We start from the raw sequence: 22,008 nt of genomic DNA on the forward strand, positions 1-22,008 counted from the left end.
AACTTGTAAACTGGTGTGAGTTTTTCATGGCAAGCTGCTTGCTCTTCTTAGATAAAGGCATTTCACTCTATGCTAAACATGGATAGAGCAAAATGAAGCGGTGCTCGCTTAGTTCTTCTCGGGAGTGAGGTGGAGAGGGCCGAACTGGAGAAAACTAACCCTGCCCTTGGTTCAGGGAGGCCTGCGGCTTGAGTTTAATGAAACCTCGCTAAGTAGCCCCCAAAGAAGCCCAATTTCCACTTATTTCACCCTTCTACTGTTGATCTAAAAGCAACTGACAACATAATCCCCCTGATTTTAAGGTCCAAATTCAGCTTCTGAAGACTTGCTGACATGCTTTTCAAACGGGCGGCTGTGAACCGCCCGCGTCTGTTGATTAAAGGTTCTGCATCCATTTCTCACCCTGCTCTTTACAAACTGCAGTTTTCATCCTATAAATTATACCCTTGCTCTGTGCCCAGGCAAGATAATATTTTTATTAAAATGTAAAGGTGATTGACTTTCTCACAGCGCAGCCACAAGGTGCTCGAGGGGATGATGGATTGGCTATATTTAATGAGCTGTGTTTCTATTACGGCTTAGGCGCATTTGAAGCATTACAGTATATAAATTATGGCCTAATTGCCCTTTTGGCTTTAACAGCTCAAAGTATGCTAAGCCTTAGGTCTTCATGCTTTGACTTTCCTTCTCTCTCTCTCTCTCTCTCTCTCTCTCTCTCTTCTCTTCTCTCTTCTCTCTTCTCTCTCTCATTTTCCTTCCCACACTTTGCCATTTCTACTGCATGTACTGTCTATAAAGCCTGTATACCTTATCTGTGAGTTTTCTGTGCCTCCCCTAGCCCAGGCCTTCCCGTTTTGGCCACACTCCTTGGCTTCTTTTCCTAGCTGTATTTACACAGACTCCTCCGCTCTTTATAATGTTTGGTTTGTGTAATAACACTGTCTTAGATGTAGATGGAACTGGCAGCGGCCTCTGCAGGTTCTGGTTCTGGTGTGGGGTGGGCTGCGCTGTGAACATCAACGGGTGAGTGGCTGCAGCTTGCTGTCAAGTTTGGGGTGGGGGTCTAAGCAGTTGGCACAGGTAAGGAGAGCTGGGACACTGAGTTGTCTGTGAGGTTGCTCATATCAAGGGTAGCATGCCAAAGGCTGTGGATCCAGGTAGATGATCTGGAATTACCCTACTCTAGAAGTTAATATTTAACATGTTGGCAACTGACTTTTATCCAAGTCTGTGTGCCTATAGGAGTCCAGAGCAGGCAAGAACTTTGAAAAATTCTTGGCCTGGCCTGCCATTATTTAGCCCACTTAAAGATGTGATCGGAAGGAACGAGAAAAGAGGCAGTTGAACTCAAAGCTAAGTGAGAAAGAAGCATAGAGCCAGGAATTCTGGGAGGGTTCAAGACTGCCACAGACTAAAGAAAGGTAGTGTCCTCATTGGACGAATGCAATTTAGGGATGCTGAAGCTGAAAAAGGCAGAGATACAACCCAAGGCATGGTTAGTAAAGTGTTTCATTAAGATGTATCTGGTTGTAGGTCTTAAAACTGTTAGAGGTGTCTAGGACCTGAGACTTTCTCTAGTTCAGTCCTGCCATTGCAGATAAGAGAAACAAGCCCTCCCTCCAACCTCCAGATCAAACAGAATGCTGTATGCTTCAGAACTAAGAGACGTGCCTCTTGACTTCTGGCCTATTTTACTAAGACAGCGCCTCTCTATGTGAGCCAGACTGGCCTTGAACTTCTCATGTACCCCAGGCTAGTCTTGAACTCTCAGTCCTCCTGTCTCAGCCTCTCTAGTTCTGGACTACATGTCTGCATCAACAAGCCTGGCTTCATTATGGCACTGGACTTGAAAGATAAGTAGAGGATTGGAGTGGCCGCTCAGGGAGTCAGAGCACCTGTCGTGCAAGCACAAAGACCTGAGTTTGGATCCCAGGTCCCACATAAAGAGCTGGGTTGTGGCCATGTGCACTCTGACAACTTCAGTGCCGAGTAGGGCTCGGAGGGAGGAGTTTTCAGAAACACAGAGATTGGTGGGATTTGCCGGCTGCTAGCCTTGCTGAAAAATGGCTAGCTCCATGTTCTGTGAGAGACCCTGTCTCATAGGGATGGGCAGAACACTTGACATCTCCCGAGCCTTCTGACCTCTGTGTATACACAGGTATGCACACCTACATACTCGTGTGCACATATCACACACACACACACACGAGAGAGAGAGAGAGAGAGAGAGAGAGAGAGAGAGAGAGAGAGAGAGAGAGTCTTCCTTGTCCTTCTTATCTTGTACCCCTCTTTTTCCTGCTGTTTCCATCATCAGCATCTGTTCTTTACTGGAAATGAAATAAATGGGGTGAATGTTTTAAAATTCTAAATCTCAGGTGGAGAGATTGAGCAACTTCCTGAAAAGTTACTTCTTTGGTCTGAGAGTAGCTTTCATTTATAAATGAGGAAAATAGGGTAATTCTACTGCTTACTAATGTTTTTTTTTTCTAAATACTACCAAATCTTCATTCCTCTCATTTTTATATTTCAAAGGACTTTTACTTCTAGCTTTTTATTGTTTATTTTTGAAGACTTGGTCTCCTCTAGCTCTGATCTTGAACTCACTATGTAGCTAAGGATGGTCTGAACTATGGATCCCCCTATGTCTACTTCCTTAAGGATTGGAATTACAGGCATGCCTTGCCATGCTTGGCCCTGCACTACTTCTTAATGAATGAATATACAATTTATTGTGTAGTTAGTATATATGACTATTATTATCACCCCCACCCCTTTTGAAGACAGAGTCTTGCTATGTAGCCCTGGGTAGCTTAGAATTCTCTCTGTAGACCAAGCTGGCCTTGACTTTACAGAGATTATTCTGCTTCTGTCTCCTGAGTGCTGGGATTGAAGGTGTAGAATTCCATGCTCAACTTATCATGACTATCTTTTCACAAATGATTAGGAAATGGGGAGTGTGTGTGTGTCTGTGCACACATGTGTTTGTGTGTGTGTGTGTGTGTGTGCATACATGTATGCAGAGGTCCGGGGACAACCTTCAGGGTGTGCCTCAGGAACTCAGTCTACTCTGTTTTTCAACACAGGGGTCTCTCATTGTTTCAGAGCTCACCAGGAAGCCTCGGCTGGTCATTGAGCACCAGTCTTCCTGTCCATGCCTTGCCAACATTGGGGTTACAAGAGCGTGTCTCATGCCCTGGCTTTCTTATGTGGGTTCTCAGGGCCTCACTCTCCCAGGTAAGCACTTTACCCCAGCCTAGGGGACTTATTTTTCAAGCCTCAAGCTCACAGTGTTACCTTCTATTGAGTTCTTTTTACTTCTTGTTTGGATAGTTGCTGGAGTTTCTGGTCTAATCTGGTTCCTTACCTTTAGTCCTTTCCTTCAATTCCAGAGAGACAGCCAACTATTTAACGAGTAGGGCCAAGCAGAGGGCATTCTTACAGTGAACAGCCAGTATGGCATGGCCTCCTTTCTCCAGTACAGCCCATAGAACTATGAGAAGCTCGCTCTTTCTCTAAAGCTGAGGCTTAGGTGCAGAATTAAGTGCGAATTCCTTACTGTGGCCTTTGGTATGGTTCTCTGATCTGTTCTTATTGGTGTTTTTCATTCTCACTCTGTCAGTCTTGTTCAGTCCCCAACATTCAACTCATGCCCCATCCAACCTTGACATCCTGCCTGTCTGCCCTGTCGCCTTATTATGTTCTCTCTGATGCAGAACGTTCATTCTGCTTCTGTGCTGTGCATTCTAGCCTGTCCCACAGCCCCAGCTCAGATGCCATCGGGTCCTTTCATGGCATCTTTCCTACTGCCCACAAGTGAAAGTCAAGGCTTCTTTCTTTATGTTGACATAGAAACCCCTTTCTTTTCTGGTACTTCTCTTTTGGTACCTAACCTACTTTAAGAATAATACTTAAGGCATTTCCTGTCTACCTTAATGAATTTTAAACAGTTTAAGGTCACGGCTATTCCAACTTTGTATCTCTCATTATAGTGCTTGATACCTGTATAGTTAATATCTCTAAAAAATGGATGGAAGGTATATAATATTGATGTTTATCATGGAACCATTACTATTGAACTTACTTTGTGAATTGGGTAACTGATAGATAAGATTGGATATGGCATTTAGGGGCAATTTCAGGCCAGGTTCAATTTTCTAGACTGCTGGTTTGTGCCATATTCATCAATCTTGAAGTGTCACCATGGACAAAGAACGTAGTTTTCATATTCTCTCTCTCTCCCTCCCTCCCTCCTTCCTTCCCTCCCTCTCTCTCTCTTTCTCTCTATCTCTCTCTCCCTCTCTCCCTTTCTTTCATACACACACACACACACACACGCACACACACACAGACATTGACACAAACACATACAAATACATACATTTTAAAGACACGATTTCACTTTGCCTCCAAAGCTGGTCTGGGACTCACTTTGTGCCCAGGCTAGCCTTGAACTTTCAATCCTCCTCTTTTATAGCCTTCCCAAATGCTGGCATCTCAGCTGTGCACCCTCACACCAGGCAAGGAATGCATTTTCTCACCTCAGTAACCACACATTAAAGCAGTCCAGACCATGAATGATCTGGCTGGATCTGGGTTAACACAAACTGGCAGACCGTCTTGTTTTCTTGTTCTCTGAGATACTGAGAACATTCTATGCTGGTTTTTTTTTTTTTCCTTCTTGGAACCATCATTGCACTAGTGGGGCAGCACAGTATTTGGATCATTCTCTGCTGCTGACTACAGTGGCTGATACAGTCCTCCGGACTGCTGTGATTTACCTGTAATTCACTGTTAAGCCTTTGTCTGAAAACTCAGCGCTCCCCAACCCCACCTTCTGCCAGATCCACAGGCTGTTGGCATAGCATGTTCCCTTGTCGGCTTCCAGTAGCTGCTCTCACCCTGTGCTCCCTGCCTCTCCCTTCATTATCCCAGGAATAGCAGCTTTACCTGAATGAAGTCTAACACTTGCTGGTGTCTTTGTTTGGCAGCGGCAACCTCGCTGTCTGAGATCGCTTCCCTCAGGGACTGTTGGGTATTCAGAGCGTCCAGTTCCACAACAGCAGAAAGGCGGCAATACAGACTAATAAATTTCTCTCTGTAGCTGCAAAAATGAACTGGAAAAAGGACAAGCAAAATAAAACATGTTAAGATCTCATATCAAAATAGAGAAATTCATACAGCAGAGAAAAACCAGTCGAATGGAAACATGATTTATTAACCCTATCAGTGGAAAATATTAAGCCATAAATAAATTATAAATGTGCTCTTAAGGGGCCAGTTGTCTGGTTTTAGCCAGACAGTATTCCCTTTTAGGTTTACCAACTCCTCGTAAGGTATGGGGAAGCGGGTTGGCTCAGGCTGCAGTTTGGATGGACTTTTTCCTAAATTTGGGACCTTTTTCATACACAGTCATGCGCCACGTAATGATGTATCAGTGATGGCTGCATATGCAGTGGTGGCCCAATAAGACTATATCACCCAGTGACATCATAGCTGCCTACGTTTGTGTAAATATAGTATGTGAGGTTCACATAATAACAAAATTGTCTAATGATACAAGTTTCAGAAGCTCTCATATTGCTAAGTATTATATATTATTGTGTGTATGGCTACAAACACACACACAAACACACACATGTGTGCATTAACTGGGGAAATCATTTTAAAGGGAAAACAAAAACAAAACAAGTATTAGCTTGAAACCTAGATTTGATTTTAAGCATCTTGCTTACTCCTAAAAGATGTGATACACGCTTTTCTTTGGTTGTCTTTTGCCTAACTAGACATTTTCCCCAGGACCTTTGGGCTCTGAGTCCTTTTCTGCCTGTTCCCCCTTTGCAACTTTGGAATGATAGTGGGTTACGATTATTGGCCAGACCCTTTTTATCTGTAGGTTCAGCCTTCTTTTCTCAAAATACAGTGGGACAGAGGTCATAGGAAAGAGTCTAAGCTGCATGCTCATTTTTGTCTCTTTTCAGGAGAGGCACATGGCAGGTTTCTCTCTTCTCTGATTCCAATGTGGTGAGAAAGCATCCTAGTGCCGAACAGGGCTTTTCTGGTGTCTTCCTGCTCCATCCTCAGATCTGGAGACTTTATTCTTGCCGTGTCTTCTTGGGTGAGACATTCTAATAATACTGTCCAGTTTACTACTTCTGATCCTCTTTGCTGTAGAACCTAGTCCCTACACCCAACCATTTGGGGAAGCTAAACCATCCTGCTTCAGAATGGGGTGTCTGTTCATCTCTACCAGTTATTGAAGAAATCTTGCTCCTTAACATAGGAGAGATTTCTGGGCATCTTACATCCTAATCTGCATGATATCTGGCTTGGTACCCTCTTAGGAGAAATTTTAGGCCAGCGGGAGGATGGCCTGCACTGTCTTTGTTCACACGGAATGGGAAGAGACTAGAATGAGGGCTTCAGTTCTTCTTCTTTGCCCTGCTCTCACTCTGACTCTGCCCTGCTCTGTGTCCCCCCACTTCCTCCAGCTTGCCCTATTCAGTAGGCACCTCTCTACCCTCAGGGCTGGACTTGATTTTTCTGTTACCAGCTCCTTCCTTCCTAGCCTTTCTGCATGCTTAGAGCATTCTTGCCTTGGTCATAGAAGAGCTGGTTCCAGGTTCTACTAGTAAAGGACAAGCTCTTATGCTTCTCCCACACAGTAGAATTCTCACGCGACTCCCTCACTTAAAATTCCACCCAGATCCCTCTTTAGAATAAAAACCCAAGCACCTTTCACCATACGGAGACACTTATGGTCTAGGGTTTGAGTGTGAATCTTTAAGAACATCTTTCATTGTACAGCTGACTTTGTACTAACTCGGCTTTGATCTAAGCCAACTTAACACACTCTCCTTTCTCCTTTCACACTTTGACAATTGCCCTCCCCCATTCCTAGATACCTGTCTCCACCAGTCCTTTCCAGACTCCTTTTGGTACTGACAGGGTAGAAACAGCTCCTCAGTGAAGGTTCCACTGGCATCTCCCTCCCAGGCAGACCTCATTTCTCCCCGGGTCCAGAGAGGATATGATTCGGAATGTCTAAGACCTTACCCTGCTCTGCTCTTGTGTATGTGTCTTTGGCTGCTTGGGTGTTAGGATACTTTTTCTTTCTTTACAATGCCAAACACCATAGCTTCATAACTAACACTGGTTGAGTAACGAAGGCAGACCCTGGCCCTGAAGATGTCCTAAGTGTGCTTCTGTCACTGTGTGCTAGATTTTCCTACTTGGAAAGAAGTTTTTCAGTACTGTGATGTTTACTGGCGGCTCTGAGGCAGGGAGTCACCACTCCTTGTAGCTTACTTTTGACCCTTAGAGTTCTCCGTCTTTCTGCCCTTCAAGGAGGGACTACCTCCTGGTAGCACATGACAGATCCCCCCTTCGGCTGGAGAAAGAAGAGCCTCACGGCCTCTTTTCCCATATAAAGTTGGAAACGACAACAGTAGTCTTTTCTTTCCCTCTTTCTAAAATATGAAAGAAAGTTAGCTGTGTAAAGAAAGCGAATGATCCCTTTGAGAGTCACAGTATCAGTCTCTGTGAATTCTCAAAGGCTGGCGTATCCCGTTTTCTCTCAAAGGCCAGGGAATTGGGTTTTCTCTTGCGTTTTGTGGTAGGAGCTATGGATCAGTGGGTGGTCTCCCATACCCACACCATCCAATGCCATCCGTGCCACGCACCACAAGTGAGTTATGAGAATGTTTCAGCTGTAACACTTTCCCTGCTCTAGCGGTTTCTATCCAGAGCCTTTAATGTCACTTTGACAAATGTCCCTTTAACGTAGTCTTTTTGTGGTTTAGCAATGATACATTTGGTAGCCATCCCTGCGGAAGGGAGGATAGACTGGAAGCTTCTAATTTTTTTTTTAAATGTGAGTCACATGCATTTTGCAAACAAACTGGTATCAGGCAATGATAACGGCATCGTTGGGACTACATGATTTGTGAGTAACACACAAACTGAAACCAACTCCCTGTGGCGGTGTTTCTCTTCTATTTTCCCTTCTACAACATAGAGACAGACTAGAGTACAGCTGGCCTGAGCACTCATGGCACAGCAGAGTAGAAGGTGTATGGGCTAGATACCATGCAGGTCTGATTTTTGATTACAGCTGTGCCTCTTTTGACTAGTGTGTGTGATAGGGAGATGACCTTCAAAGACCTCAGAAGTGTCCCCTAAAACAGGGCAAATGAGGGCTTCCAAAGAGGAACCAACGCAGTGCATATACAATACCCAACACGTATCTATGAGATACACTGGAATCAGTTTGTTCCCACTCCCTTCTCCTACCCCTTAACTTCCCAGGAAGAATGAAACATGCAATAGGTCAAATGTTAGCACCCTGGGATTAGAATATTCTAAGAATCCCCATCTCTTCAAACTCTGAGTCTGTCTGAGAACTGTGGCCTCTTTCAAGAGTCAAAGAATCAGCAAGATAACCTCCCAGGAGAAATTTAGTGCCACGAGGTTTTGCCAGAAAGCACCTGGGCCCAGAGTGCTGCACAGAGTCCTGGTGGGGCACGAGCTGACACTTGGAATACTGGAGTGGCCTCTTCAATTAGAAAAGACGGGGATCAGGAAGAAAGGTTGGTGCTGGCACATTTCCTCCAAGCCTGGGGTCTGGATCCGATGAAACTCGTTGCTTAGATACCCCACAGGTGTCTCAAAACTCATCATTTGTCCAACTGAACTCACCATCCTCCCCTCCCCCAACTTCTTTCCCCCATATTTCCTGACTTGGTAGATGGCAATGCTGTCCACCTTAGACCCCACTTCAGACCCTCGGGCTCCTCCATCTTGCCCCTCAGCTGCCTCAAATCAATCACATTTCATTGGTTTTTAACTCCCGAATCCACGTTGCCTCTCCTTCTGCCTCTGTACCCACCCCACCCTGTGCCAGCCCTGGTTCTGAGATCTCGTCATTGTTCACCCAGATCAGCAAGACGGTCTCTTAGTGGTTTTGTCCCCTCTCTCAGTACCTTGATTTCTGTAATCTGTCCTCCCAGAACTGCTGAGACCCAATTAGCCCATATCATTCCTTTTCTTTACCTTTTCACCATTTTTTTTTTTTTTTTGCCCAAAGGATATAGTCTCACCTCTTTGGAGCAACTGCCATGATTTGGACCAGCTAGCTTCCCCGGGGATGTTGAGTGTCTGTCACATAACTAAGGGCAGGATCTAATCAGCTTAGCCTTTGTTCATCCTGTCCCGTCTGTGTAAAATCATTTCTCTTGTCAGCTTCTGAATTTTGATTTATCCTCCACGATCCATTTAAAATATTGCCTCTGAAGGAAGATTTGAGCGTCTTTCTATCTAACGGTGGGGCTTTCATTCTATTAGGATCATTGGTAGGAATGCCTCTATCTCCTCTAGGGTCTGGTGTTTAAGCTGTGCACTGTGAATGTCTGCAGGCCCACCTAGCACAGTATCTGGCATCTAGTGGAAACTCGGCAAATGTGTGTTGAACAAAGAAGGGTATGTCCAATTTTTTAAAAAATCCTCCAGTATCCTGTCCTTTTAGTCCAATTAGCACCAATTACAGAGCCAAGGAAATCAATAAAAATCAACCTTTTTCATTGTAGGCTTGCTGTTCATTGAGACTACCCACAGGGTCGGGGCAAGGTGACCTCTTCCGCACAGGCTAGGCAGAGCCTCCAAAGGCCACGTCATCAGATAGTGTGTCTAAGCTTGTGACATTGCTTTTCTTTTTCTTCTGGGAACACATTTCTTAAGGGCTTCCACACACAGGCTTTTTGGCTTTCCAAGGGTCCTATTCTGCTTTTGCCTAAGGGATGATGGAAGGTTAGCCGTAGGGTGTGGAAAGAGGAGTGGGTCTTTGGTGAAACTCCTCAACCCTGTTTGTCCAGAGCTTGGCAACATCTTCAAGTCAGTCTCTTGGCATCACAAACGGCTCCCTGAAACAATATCCTGCGGGTGGGACCTAGTGGTCCTTGCTCCTGGAGACAGGAGGCTAGTCTTCTTTATCATTTTGCCCTCTCCACATCTGTTTGGTGCTGGACTGGGCACAGATGCAGATTTCCGTTGCTGGTCAGCACGTTATTTATGATTCACTTAAGGTCACTAGTGGGAATGTGGCAGGGTTTGCCAAATCTCACCTCCTCCTATGAGGTAGAGGCTGATGACTTATACAAGTCAAATTAAAATATAATGCACTTCTTTATTATAATTTACATATTCCCATAATTCACACCTTTTCAAGTTTCATTAGAATTCCCTTTCATTAGAATTGTTGTTAAAGTTTTTTCTTTTTTTTTTTTTTTTTTGGACTGAATTTCCAAAAGCATTCTTTTCTTTCTCAGAAATGCTTAGGGTATCTCTACCATTTACTTACTATGGAATGCCCTAGAGTAAATGGCCATAGTTAATTTTTTTTCTTAGCGTCTTCCTCAGAGGGACATGGGTCCAATATAGCAAGGCTTAAGAGTTCCTATAGTAACTGTCATTAATTTTTTAGTGGGCTCTGTCTAGTGGAGGGAAAGAAGGTTTGCCTCTTGGAAAATGCTGATTGTTTAAGGATAAGGTGGAGTTTGCCATGATTCTTACTAAGTACATGTAATCTGTTAAAATTTATTTCTGGTACAACAAACATTGAACTAGAGAGTGTATCAGTTACTACTTATTGGCAACACGTATCCATGGTCTTTAAAAAAAAAAACACTAATAGAATTGGAAGTGTCAACAGAACCAAGCCCAACCAAGTGGTCTTTTCTGGAAACTTACATGGTGGTCATTAATCAGTTAGATAGCTCATGATACGGCGATAAGGGAGGGCCAAAGGAGTACCAGAGTTTGTCTTACTTGAGCAAAAAAAAAAAAATATTTTAAAACCAGGATCTGTGAGGCATAGGCTTTGATCTATGGCCTGTTTTTCATAGATGAAGGCTGTGTATATGGTCTCACAGTTGCTTTTAGCAATAAGGATAGGTAAGACAGATCAAAGAGGCAGACACAGTTGGATTCTACTATATTACTTGGCTGCCTGCATTTCTAAGTCCGTATTTATGTATTTATCTCTGGGTCCTAGGCAGAAGCACTTAAGCTATGGATTTGTGGCGTCACTATTACCTGAGAACTTATTAGGAAATGTCCATTTTTTCCCCCAGCTCCTTCTCAGTCTGCTGACTCAGCATCACTGAGGCTAGACTCCAGGAATCCATAGTTTAACAAGCTCTCCAGGTGATTCTTATGAACATTAAACCTCAAGGAACATTATTCTAGGGCATTGTACCCCTAAGTGTGTGTTTTGTGGATTTTTTTTTTAAATAGATGCCATGCCAAAAATGTTTCCAGTTCTGGTCAGATGAAGTTGGAAAAATCTGGATTAAACAAAGTCAAGCTTTCTTTTTTAGAGTGGGGATGGGAAAGGGGTGAGAGTGGGTGAGTGGGGTGGGGGAGGCTGCCTTTTGTAGAGCTTTTAATGCTATACTGCTTAGAATTATCCACTGAGATGCTTTCCAAATGCATAGAAGGATATCTAAGATCCCTGTCTGAGTTTGTATGTGTTGAAGGATCCGGCTTCTCCCACTGTGACCTCCTGTCTTATCTTTGCTGTCCTTGCTTAACTCGCACTATGGACACTGCCCTCTCCTCCACGCCCACTATTACTTGAAAGCCTCTGCACGTGCTCTTCCTGTTGCCTGGAAGAGTCAGGTCTCTGCTCAAATGTAACTTCTTCACAGAAGCCTTCCCAGGTCATCCTACATAGAGTCACAACCCCCGTCACGAGACTCTGGTTCCTTACCATGATTTGTTTTTCTTCTTAGCCCTTGTATCTCTTACATTTGTGTTCTCTGTCCGTTGGTTTATTATTTGTACCTGCCCCCCCCCCCAGATGTGCACTCTATGAGGACCCGCAGGCTTTTCGGGGCCTTTAAGAAATGCCTGGCACATGGTATTATTTGTTGGTGGGTGACCTAGTGAATGATAAGAAGAAAATGCATGCCAGTAGGCTTCAACAATTACAGCATGGAGAGGAAGAGAGAGCAGCATGACAGAGGGTGGCTGGCCAAGAAGAGAGTGGGACATTCCCAGGATCGGTAGCACCCTTTCAAAGGTTTGTGACCCGCTGGGTCCTAGCAGGCATAAACTGTCATAAATCATTGATTGCCCCACCAGTGCCACCGAGACATGGAGACACAAATTCACACACACATACCTGCAATTAGGGAAAAGGTGTCAGTCATCTTACACAGAACGAAATACTGGTGAGCTCCACAATAAAGTGTTCTCTGTCTATCTTTTCTCTTTATCTGTCCTATGGGAATCATGTGTGTTTTCTTGGCTCTAGCAGCTACTGTAGACTCTGCTGAAGTTTCCTTGTTTAGATCTGGCTTGCTCCTTGCATTTCTGCTGCCAATGTGATATGTTCACTTTGATGTTGATTTAGCACCTTCAAATTCAATATTATCTAAAGCTAAAAGCACTCAAACTATGTTTTTGGTCTCTGATAGTTCTGATAAGGACACTCGGGATGTTTCCTTTGCCCCAGTAGCATGAGCTCGCCCTTGATTCCACTCCCTTTCTCATACCTACGCTTTTCTCTTTAGACCACAAGCTCTCATCCTACCACTGGGCTCTTAAACTCAGCTCTGAAGGCTTTGGTCTTTGCTTTCCATCCACTCTCCACATCTCTCCTGACTCTGGCAAGTCAGCACGGTCCCTTTTCCCTGTCCAGCTGGACGTCCTGTCCATGCTGCACAGTTCTCTGCTCTAACCAGACCAGGCCTCTTGTTCTTTCCCTGCCTCTTCCTGCTACATCCTCATGTCTTCGCTAGTTATTTCTCACCATGACAAGAAAGCTTTCCTTTTTATCTGTGTTTATTAACTTTCCCATGCTTAAACAATTGCATCAGATATGCCCTCCTGTATGAAGGTTTTCTGCGACTCTCTGGGAAAACTGGCCAAACGAAGCACATCCTTGCTGTCTTTCAGTTCTAGAATACCTATGATGTCTGGCATGTTATGGCTTATTTGGTGCTAATTCGCACTCCCAGTTTACTTCATCACACCAAGTCTCTCGAGTGTAGGGTGTGTGCTGTGCTTACCTCTCAGGCTCCACAGTGTCCCCAAGCTGTTTATTGACTAGAAATCTATGCGGGTCCCAAACTGTATCTTACCCTATCAGTGTTGTGAGATGCATGCTAGCGGTGGTTTTGGCTAGGGAGTGAACTAAGTGGTCACGCTGAGGCCTTTGGGGAGCGGTATGGTCACTGTTGTTAATCGTGTGACATAGCAAAGGTGTGCTAAGGCTAAATGAGTGCCAGTGTCGTACAGTAGGGGACCCAGGATTGTCTAATCTCTGCACGCCTGCTTCTAGCTTCTCTTAGGACGTCTCCTGCCTCTGGGGAATAGCAGTGGTCATTCATCACCCTCCGGATGTCTTAACTGCTCCGAGCGAGGGCAACCAAGAGGCCTAAACAATCTATCCCAAAGACTTAAGTTCTGATTCAGATGTCCAGATCTCAGAATGAAGTTTCAGTCAATCACCTTGTGTGTTTCTAAATCTGGTGGTTTGGGAGCAGTCAAAAAACAGGTCTGCCTCCATTCTACCCACCCACTTGCTCAGCCACCCCCAAATTGGGCAATTTATTTGAATTGAGGGAGCCCTTGCTAATTGCCTCTTATTGGTCTGTTACAAGATGAAGCACCGGAAAGGAGACAAAGCCTCCCTGTTCACATTCTCAGTGGGCAGCGGGGGTCTCTGCAGAAACTGCAGCCAGGCTGTTCAGTTTGAAAGAGAGGACAGGATCGGACACCATCCAGATTCCTTATGTTAAGGTCACAGTATTGCATCCAGGGAGAGCCTGTCCATTTCTCCAATTGTCTAGGCTATTTCGAGTCTATTTAATAGCAATCTGTTTATTTAATAAATTAAGGCTATTCGTTGATCTTTTTTTTTTTTGCTCCAAGTTATATAAACTCTACATATTAATTTAATTGTTATTCTTTCCCAGTTAGCTGTGAGAGGCTGGGGGCATAGCACGAACACATGTTCACGAGCACATCATTCTCGTATTAATATTCTAAGAAGTCAGGAGGGAGGCAGTAAGTCTGATAACTGAACTTTCAGTGTGGAATTCCTTTCTCTCCATTGGGCCTTCGCTAGGTTTCAGTAATCACTGCTCAGGCTAGTCCCAGAGCCTTGCTTTTGCTCACACTTGTACACAGTTCTGGGAGGGGTTGTTGCCAAAGCCATCATGTGATTTACTGACCCTCCACTGGGACAAGGGGGAACAGATACTACTTTGTGATTTTATTATAAGGAGGCTGGGTTAGCATTTCTAGGTGAAACAAGCCACTATACCTAGTTCAAAGATCTGAAGAGGGAGGTTGAGAAACCCTGAGTGTGGGGTGTAAGGATTATTCTGTCCTGGGGCTGTACAGACGTCGTCTGAGGCAGGGAACAGGAGAAGAAAGGACACATTGTGACCCATTTCCAACACCTCCTGTGTGTAGAGGCGGAAGTTCCTTGCCTGCAGAGGGACACGCGCGGAGGAAAAGCAGGAGAGTTACAACATGGTACTTACATAAACAACACCAAACCGGCATAAAACATCTAACAAAATTACACGACTTCAAGCTTGGAATTTTTATACAACATAGATATTAGGGTTCAGCCCATTTAATAATGCTATATAAAATCAAGATTTAAGGCAGTAATGTTCCACATAAACTCTGAAAACAACATTTATGCTTCTTATAAAAGCAGAAAATGATTGCATTCTGTGGTCTTTTCAAAATGATGAATATAATTACATGAAGCAACAAAAATGGATTGAGTTAAAAAATCCACTAGTTTCAATTTAAGTTGGTTAAGGGGGAAAAATGTAGTTTCTGGCCAAGGACTGAGAAAAATTTACAAGTATAAAAAAAAAATGTCGTATGCACTGTTATGCAGTTAAATAGCCTTCTCCCAACATGTATGTATAGCCCGAGTCACCAATGAAATACGAGCCGCTTCAAACCTGCTAGGTCCAAGAAACCCTTTAATAGAACCTACTGTCACAGGGAGAGCTGCTGTGTTCTTACTTTTTCTCCTTGTGAGCACGGGGCCACCCCCTGAACAACCCAGTGGCTCCCCTCGCACCTTCAGCATCTCTTGCAATTTAGTCTCCATCAGCGTTGGCTGCTTTGGACTGGCTGTGAAGTATAGACTTAAAATCAGCAGAACCCTAGCAGAAGGACACTTCTGGAATTTCTAACTTATCCCCCTGCCTTTGTGTGGCCAATTTGTAGCTCTTTCTCTTATTAAAAGAGAACAGGCCCACGCGGTAATGATCTTCCCGAGGCAGGATACGCTTGGTTCTCTGGGGATCTGCGTTCATGTCGTGGTGCCAGGCGCAGGGATGATGAAGAAAGGCTTAACCAAACACACAGCTGACTGCCCCACCCTTGAACTCAGCATGCTGCTCGCTTGTATTAAACTACTAGACAGAGAACACCACATTTTTACTCCTCATATGCTCAGTTTCTCTTGAAGTTCTGACTTGCAGAGGAGAGATTTGCATATTTTGATTTGATAATGATTTTGATAATAACAGACGACATGAAATCAATCAGCCATTGTTCTAAATCCCATGGTTATCCTTTTGCTCTTAAATCGTTTGTGTATCTAACTATACCGCTTTCATTTAGGCATGAGTATATGTATATATCCTCATGTTCCATGCTGTTCTGAAGCTGAATCTTGGTATCTTTCAGGGTAGGTTAGAGGGTGTTTCTTTGCTTGGTCAAAGTACACCATAGTGGGGTCTGGAAACCTTGGAAGAGGTTGATATGAAGGAACAAGAGGAAAGAAGCTGGAGCACAGCCTAGGTCTAGTTGTAGACATTAAATTCAAAACATGCATGTATAGGCAGAGTGGTATTTAAATAAACGACAATAAACATACGTACATATATATGCCTCCTGGGTAGGTTTTATGATATAACTCAGTTTCCATGAACCATAACATGCAGATAAGTATGGGAAAGCCTTGTACCTGGTGGAGAGGTATATTAGTCTGTTTCAGGAGAGCCTTCACTGCCATCTGGAGCTCGGAGAAGAACAATTGCATGGAGCAGTCAGCAGTATGATCCACACTTTCCATAGATTCCGAGCCAGAAAGCTTTTGGATCCACTCCCACTCCTCTCTGTATGTTGAGTCAAGTTCAAATTAGAAATAAAAGAAAAGTTCGGAATACAGCTCAGAACTTTCTTGGTGTCCAGAACCCCAACGATCAGTCCTTGGTGCTTAAAATGCAAGGCTATTTATGAAACTTGAACCGTTTGCTAAGTGGCGTTCACAGGGGCCCTTTCTGATTTCAGCTTAGTTCACCTATCAAAGCACCTGCACCTCTGAACAGCAGATCAAAATGGCCTGTCTGAATCAGCCTTTGCAACTGAAGCTCTCAGGTGTTGGTTCAGTTCCTGACTGTCCTTGTTTCCCTGCCTCTGTATGCCCTGAGAGCCTCCGTTTTACCTCAGGGGCATCTGCTGGTTAATTCCACAGTTGGCTAACCACAGGACCCCCAGCCCACTCAGGCAACAAACCACACAGCCCATTTCAGCCCTGGCCTGTTGTCATCATGCTGGCTATTTGGGTTTCGTTCCCTTTCCAAAAGCTTGAGGAGAATCACAAACAGGAACAGCAGACACTTCCAATAAAAGGAACCAGGGGACACACATCACTGCTTCCTTCCTCCTCCCAAACCAGTCATCTGTGGCCTCATTCTGCATGCTCTATAGTTCTTCCTAATGAACGTTTCCAACTGTCAAGCAGAAGGCAGGAAGAAAGAATGGTGGTGGTGGTGGGGGGGGAAGAACGTCTGGTTGGTCCCCCAAAAGCCACGCTTCTAAAAGGGCTTGAAAAGATCAAGATAAGTGCCTCCGGCAACACTGTTTCCACAGGTATTTTGCACAAGTCTCTAAACACATTCTCCTTCTAGCTCTGCAGGGAGCAGTAATGGGCCCTCAAGAGCAGCCTAGGCTGCACAGGAAAGCCTTCCTCTTCGTGGTGGAAGGCTCTCACCAAAGGGTCAGTACAGCCTGGGCTCCAGTCTCTGCGTCAGAAACCAAGCTGACTGTGCTGGAGGAAGTTCATTAAAAAAAAGAAAAAGAAAAAAAAGCAGCAAAGCAAGAGAAACAAACAAGTCAATCACCAACCCCACGCTCTCTCTCTTTAACCACCCTCTTAGAAAAGTTTCTGTTTTTAAGAGATCTGTTTCATTTCAAGCCTCATACTGGACAAGACTATGGAAAAATCTATCATTTGTTCCAATAAGAGAGAGAGAGAGAAAAAAATCAAACTTAAGTCCTATTGCAATTTGGACATACTTTTAACTTCACAACGAATTGAAATCCTTGAGGGCCTACTTGGGAATGATTTCCCCTTTCCCATCACTGATACATAACTAGATGAGAGGTTTATGATTAGCACAATATACACAGACTCCAAAGGACACTAAAATGGGGTCTGGAACCAAATTAGAAAATCACCAGTAAGAACCACACTGCCACTAACTAGTCAGTGTGGGCTCTGAAGGGGGTGGGGGGGTGGGAGGGTGGATAGACGCTGCAGAGTGAAGGCTGGTGCAATCTTTGGTACAAGTGAGTCTGGGTCCTTGGGAAGGGAAAGTCTGCTGATATAATTACTAAAAGATGGCGACTAAGACTTTATGACACAAATCCAGAAACAGATGGAAATGACCGTTGCCCAGTCAACTCACAAATGAGCCCTGCTGTCTTCTGAAAAGGACTCTGAAGATACTAGATGTTGATTGTTGAAATGGCCGCCAGAGGGCAGACTGAAAGTCCGGGTGCAATTGCTAAGTGGAAGAAGGGGCTATGGTGGTCAGAGAGTTCTCAAGGAGACCACCACATCCCTTGCTCCTCAAGCATCTTCTCCATTGCTTACGCAACCCAGTGAGACAGTGTACTTACTAAGTCTTGCCATTGCAAAGACCAGATTTCAAAGGGCCATGTTTGTTTTTGTTAAGCAAATACACACTTGTAAAAAAAATTTGAGAGTTTAGTTTGTAGTCTGTGAAACCCAAAGAAATCTGGAGACTTTTGCTTTTATTATTATGTATTCCTTCTTTTCCTTCATTGTTATGTTGAGCACAGTTCAGTTCATTACAGCAGATGAACGAACGAGAGGCCTGCCATTATGGTTAGCGATAAAGTTGAGCCCGATTACCAAAACAGGCAGCTCTCCCAAAACTAACAAAGTCAGTCACCAAAGTCAGCCAAACCAAAGGAGAAATTTCTGGAAGTCTGGGCCTTGTTACTTCTTTCTTTCCCTAGAGAATCGTCAGACATGTAAAAAACATGAGAAAGTCCGAAAGCTAGGGAGTTGGGAGAGGGTAGCGTGAAAGTGGGTGGGGCTTCTTTAGATCAGGGAGGAGCCGTAGCTCCACTAGATGCCATTGTATTTAGTGATATCAAAAACGGAGAGCGCAGCTATTTCCAACGGTGAAAGAGGACGGTGGGAACAGTGCGCAAAGGCAAGTCTTTGTTGGGAAACTGGTAGAGCATCACTGGTTTCACCCTGAGTGAAGCAGAAGGAACCGTGAAGGTGCGGGGCCTCCCTTGAATGACTTTGCTCCTCCCAGATGACCTTATCCCAGATGCTAGGACTCCATCGTGTTGCCGATTATCTCCCCAGAGATACTCCACTGGTTTATCTAACACTCGACTTTGGACACATTAGACCAAAGAAAATCCCAACTTTGGACCACTTACTTGGAGATGTTATTGTTTTCACGGATCTTCACGTGGCAGAGAATGTTGGGCAACTTTTGGGTTACGAGCACTTTGATCTGATCCACAGAGCTACATAGCTTTAGGTAACCTAGATACAGCCCAGGGGAGAGACGCTGATGACTCCTTTTGTGATAGGAGAGTATATCCTGGAGGGCAAAGAGAGAAAAAAATGAAACCAGATGGTCATCTCACAAGGCAGTCATACAACCTGTTCTTCAAGGAACCTCAGGCACCGCCACTAGGAGCAGGGAGGTGTTAAGGTTCCAGCCACTTTTATCTGCAGAAAAACGCCTTCTCCAAGTCAGGCAATCAGTCTTTAATATATGTTTTGAATGTTTTTATTTTTTTCTCACATTTCTTTGCCAAGGCTAAGCCTGTGAATAGGCTGCTGCTGGGGAGGCAGATGATAAAGAGAATTTTTTCTACCAGTGTGGAATCTATCCTTGGAGGGCTTATAGCTTAGCTGTGGGGAAATGAACATTTGTCTGTGTAAATGCTGACAAAAACACATTATTCGCAATTTCAGGATAATTAAGGTAGGAAAGTCTAAAGAAAACCATTGAGAAAAGAATCTAAGTAGAAAACAAAATGTTTGAGTCTTTATCTCAAAAATAAAAACAACTTAGCTCCAATTTTTTTTTAACCATTAATAGTTGTATTTGTAGTCCCACACTAATTCCAAGAGTGGAGAAAGAATGAGTCAAGCGTTGGTTCCTTTGGATGAACGTTTTAGACCCCATTGTATGGTAGCTGATGACACTTCTCATATTTGACTGTCCTTGTGTCATTATGGAAAAAAAAAAAGCAAGTTTTACAAGGTATTTGAAGTCTTTGTGTTCTTTTCCGGAGACCTTTAAAATGTTGCTAAGCAAGCCATGTCCTTAAGGAGCTCTTGATGATTTATGCCCTTCAGTCATTCGCTGTCCTACCATGTCTGGATTCTCAGTGCTCAGTGGCTTTGCAAAGAAGTTGATTGAGTCTCCTTACTAATCAGCTTCAAAAACTGATTCTACTTCATCTTTTACGAGACTAAAACCTTGTCTGAGCGACTTTGCATTATGTTGTCATAACAAACGTCCCGCAACCTTCGAAGACTGAATGAAGTTGTTGCTATGGCTGGGTGTGCCAAGTTAAGCACAATTATATGGTTGAATGGGATTTTGTTTACTGTAATCAGTTCCCAGGGAATTTTGTGGGTTCTGACTTTTGTCTCTGTGTGTAGCTACGGATGCTCAGCTAGCTGACAACTGATGTTCTCCCCTTCCCCACTCCCTCTGTCAGTAGACTTATCTATGAACTGCCTTTGGGCAGTAGAGCTTTGGGGAAAAAAGGGAGAAAGTTATGTCACATAGCTGATTATAAAGAAAGGTTTCTGTAGGCTGCATTTAACCTGGCTTTCAGAAAGGATGTATGACCACAAAAAAATGTTAAGTAAATGAGAGGACAGATATGCTAATTAGTCTGATTTCATTATTTCCCATTGTATACATTTATAAAAACATCACCTCATACTCAGGGAATGGTTATAATTATGACTTTTCAATTAAAACAGTGTTAAAAAAGATAAATAAAATTTTTAGGAGAGCAAAATAAAGGAAACCAATTTTTACCACTAAACATAGGGAAGACAAGAATTAAAACCAAAGCAGACACCTGAACCTGCACAGAAATCTTGGTGGAAGAGGAAGGAACGAGGCTCCCTGAACAGATGCTCTCTGGAGGAATGGGTTCCCCCCTGTGGAACCCTCTGTCTGTGGTGTTGCATGCTCTCTCTGTCCACGCATGCGCTGAGTACCTTTGAGGTGCTAGGCACTAAAGGGAACTCTTGGCCCTCAGGTGAACATGCTGCTATGCTTCCTCTAAGGATGGTGAGAAAGACAGGGGAGCTAACAGACCACCACACTGGACCCACTTCAGTTTTGGTAACAGGGCAGCGGAGGCATTAGATGAACTTGGCTTAGACACTTTTTCTTTTCTGTTTTTCTTTTTGCTCCTTCAGGAGTTAAACCCAGATCCTCCTACATACTAGCGTGCTCTGCCTCTGAATTACACCCAGCTCCTTTGTTTTCTTATTGAACTAGACAATGAAATTAATGATAAGGCTGGTTTTTTTTTAAATTGCTTTCTGCCAGAAATATTTGTGTGTAAATTAGTATACAATGTGGAGGTCAGATCTCTAGCACAGAATCATAGTTGAGAGACAAGCACATTAGGGTGTTCAGCAGGACAAAGTTTAAATAACTTTCAAAAGGCATTTGACAAAAAAAAAAAAACCAAAACAAAATAGAAACAACATCTTATGATCAAGAAGAATACTTATTAATACAGGGTGAGTAAGTCTGGTCTTAGTAGTTTTTCCCATGTCTCTTCCAAACAGATCATAGGTAAGTCTGGCCACAGTTAGTATTTTGGGAAATTAACGATGTCAAAGGGTGATAAAGGGTTAATGTGAGGAAAAAAACAGAAGTATTCAGATCAGCTGAGTTCGATGATAAGTTCCCTAGGGGTGCAAGAAGATGTGGCTGTAGACCCAGAGGTCATTATCTCTGAGACAAAGTCCCCAAAGACTAGGAAAGGACAAATATGCCCATCTTTACAACAGAAGCGGGAGAACACGGATGTCTCTTGTAATTAAAGACCTTCAGATTATTGATCTTTGGGGGACAATGAGGAAGCACCAGCACACCAACAATTAACTGGGGAACCCCGAGGCAGTGAAGAGCAGTCAGTCATATAGGCATTTCATTTCTAATAGCAACAAAATAGGGGTCACAGAGCAGGAGGAAATCTCCAGTGTAATCTCTTTCACTAGATAATGGGTGGGGGTGGGGGGGAGAGCAGAGTCTTGACCACATTGCCTTGACAAGCCGAACAACCGGGTGGAATATTTGTGGATAATGAAGATGGGATGGGAATGATGGAGAGATTGAGTGATAGCCCAGCAGGGACTGGTCCCCAGGGCCAGTACTTTCAGCTCATTTATTGACATTCTGGACAAAGCAAATCAAGAATGTGCATATCAAATTTGTAGGTCCAAAGTTTGGTGTGGTTTCGATTTTCTGGAAAACAGCAATAAAGTTATGAATGACCCAGTACGCTGGAAACATAAGCCTATCATAATTTGGGTTGAAATATAATAAGAAAATGTGCTTGTAAAGACTCAAACCCAACGGTACAAATATAGGATGGGTAAGGGTGTTGGAGAAAAACATGTGGAGGTCAGAAGTGACCACAAGCAGAATACGA

General features: G+C 43.8%; 1 protein-coding gene across 1 annotated transcript in view; it reads right to left on the reverse strand.

Moving 5' to 3' along the window:
• The window catches only part of Ankfn1 (ankyrin repeat and fibronectin type III domain containing 1), a 135,542-nt gene that overhangs the window by 18,881 nt on the left and 94,653 nt on the right, over nucleotides 1-22,008 (reverse strand). The window contains exons 12-15 of the mRNA XM_057775958.1: nucleotides 18,742-18,908; nucleotides 16,001-16,151; nucleotides 14,324-14,492; nucleotides 4,948-5,114 (exon numbers count right to left, since the gene is read on the reverse strand). Of these exons, the coding sequence (XP_057631941.1) occupies nucleotides 4,948-5,114; nucleotides 14,324-14,492; nucleotides 16,001-16,151; nucleotides 18,742-18,908 (654 nt within the window). The remainder of the gene's footprint in view (nucleotides 1-4,947; nucleotides 5,115-14,323; nucleotides 14,493-16,000; nucleotides 16,152-18,741; nucleotides 18,909-22,008) is intronic.

The sequence above is a fragment of the Chionomys nivalis genome, chromosome 7, assembly GCF_950005125.1.
Source record: "Chionomys nivalis chromosome 7, mChiNiv1.1, whole genome shotgun sequence".
Taxonomy (NCBI): Eukaryota; Metazoa; Chordata; class Mammalia; order Rodentia; family Cricetidae; genus Chionomys; species Chionomys nivalis.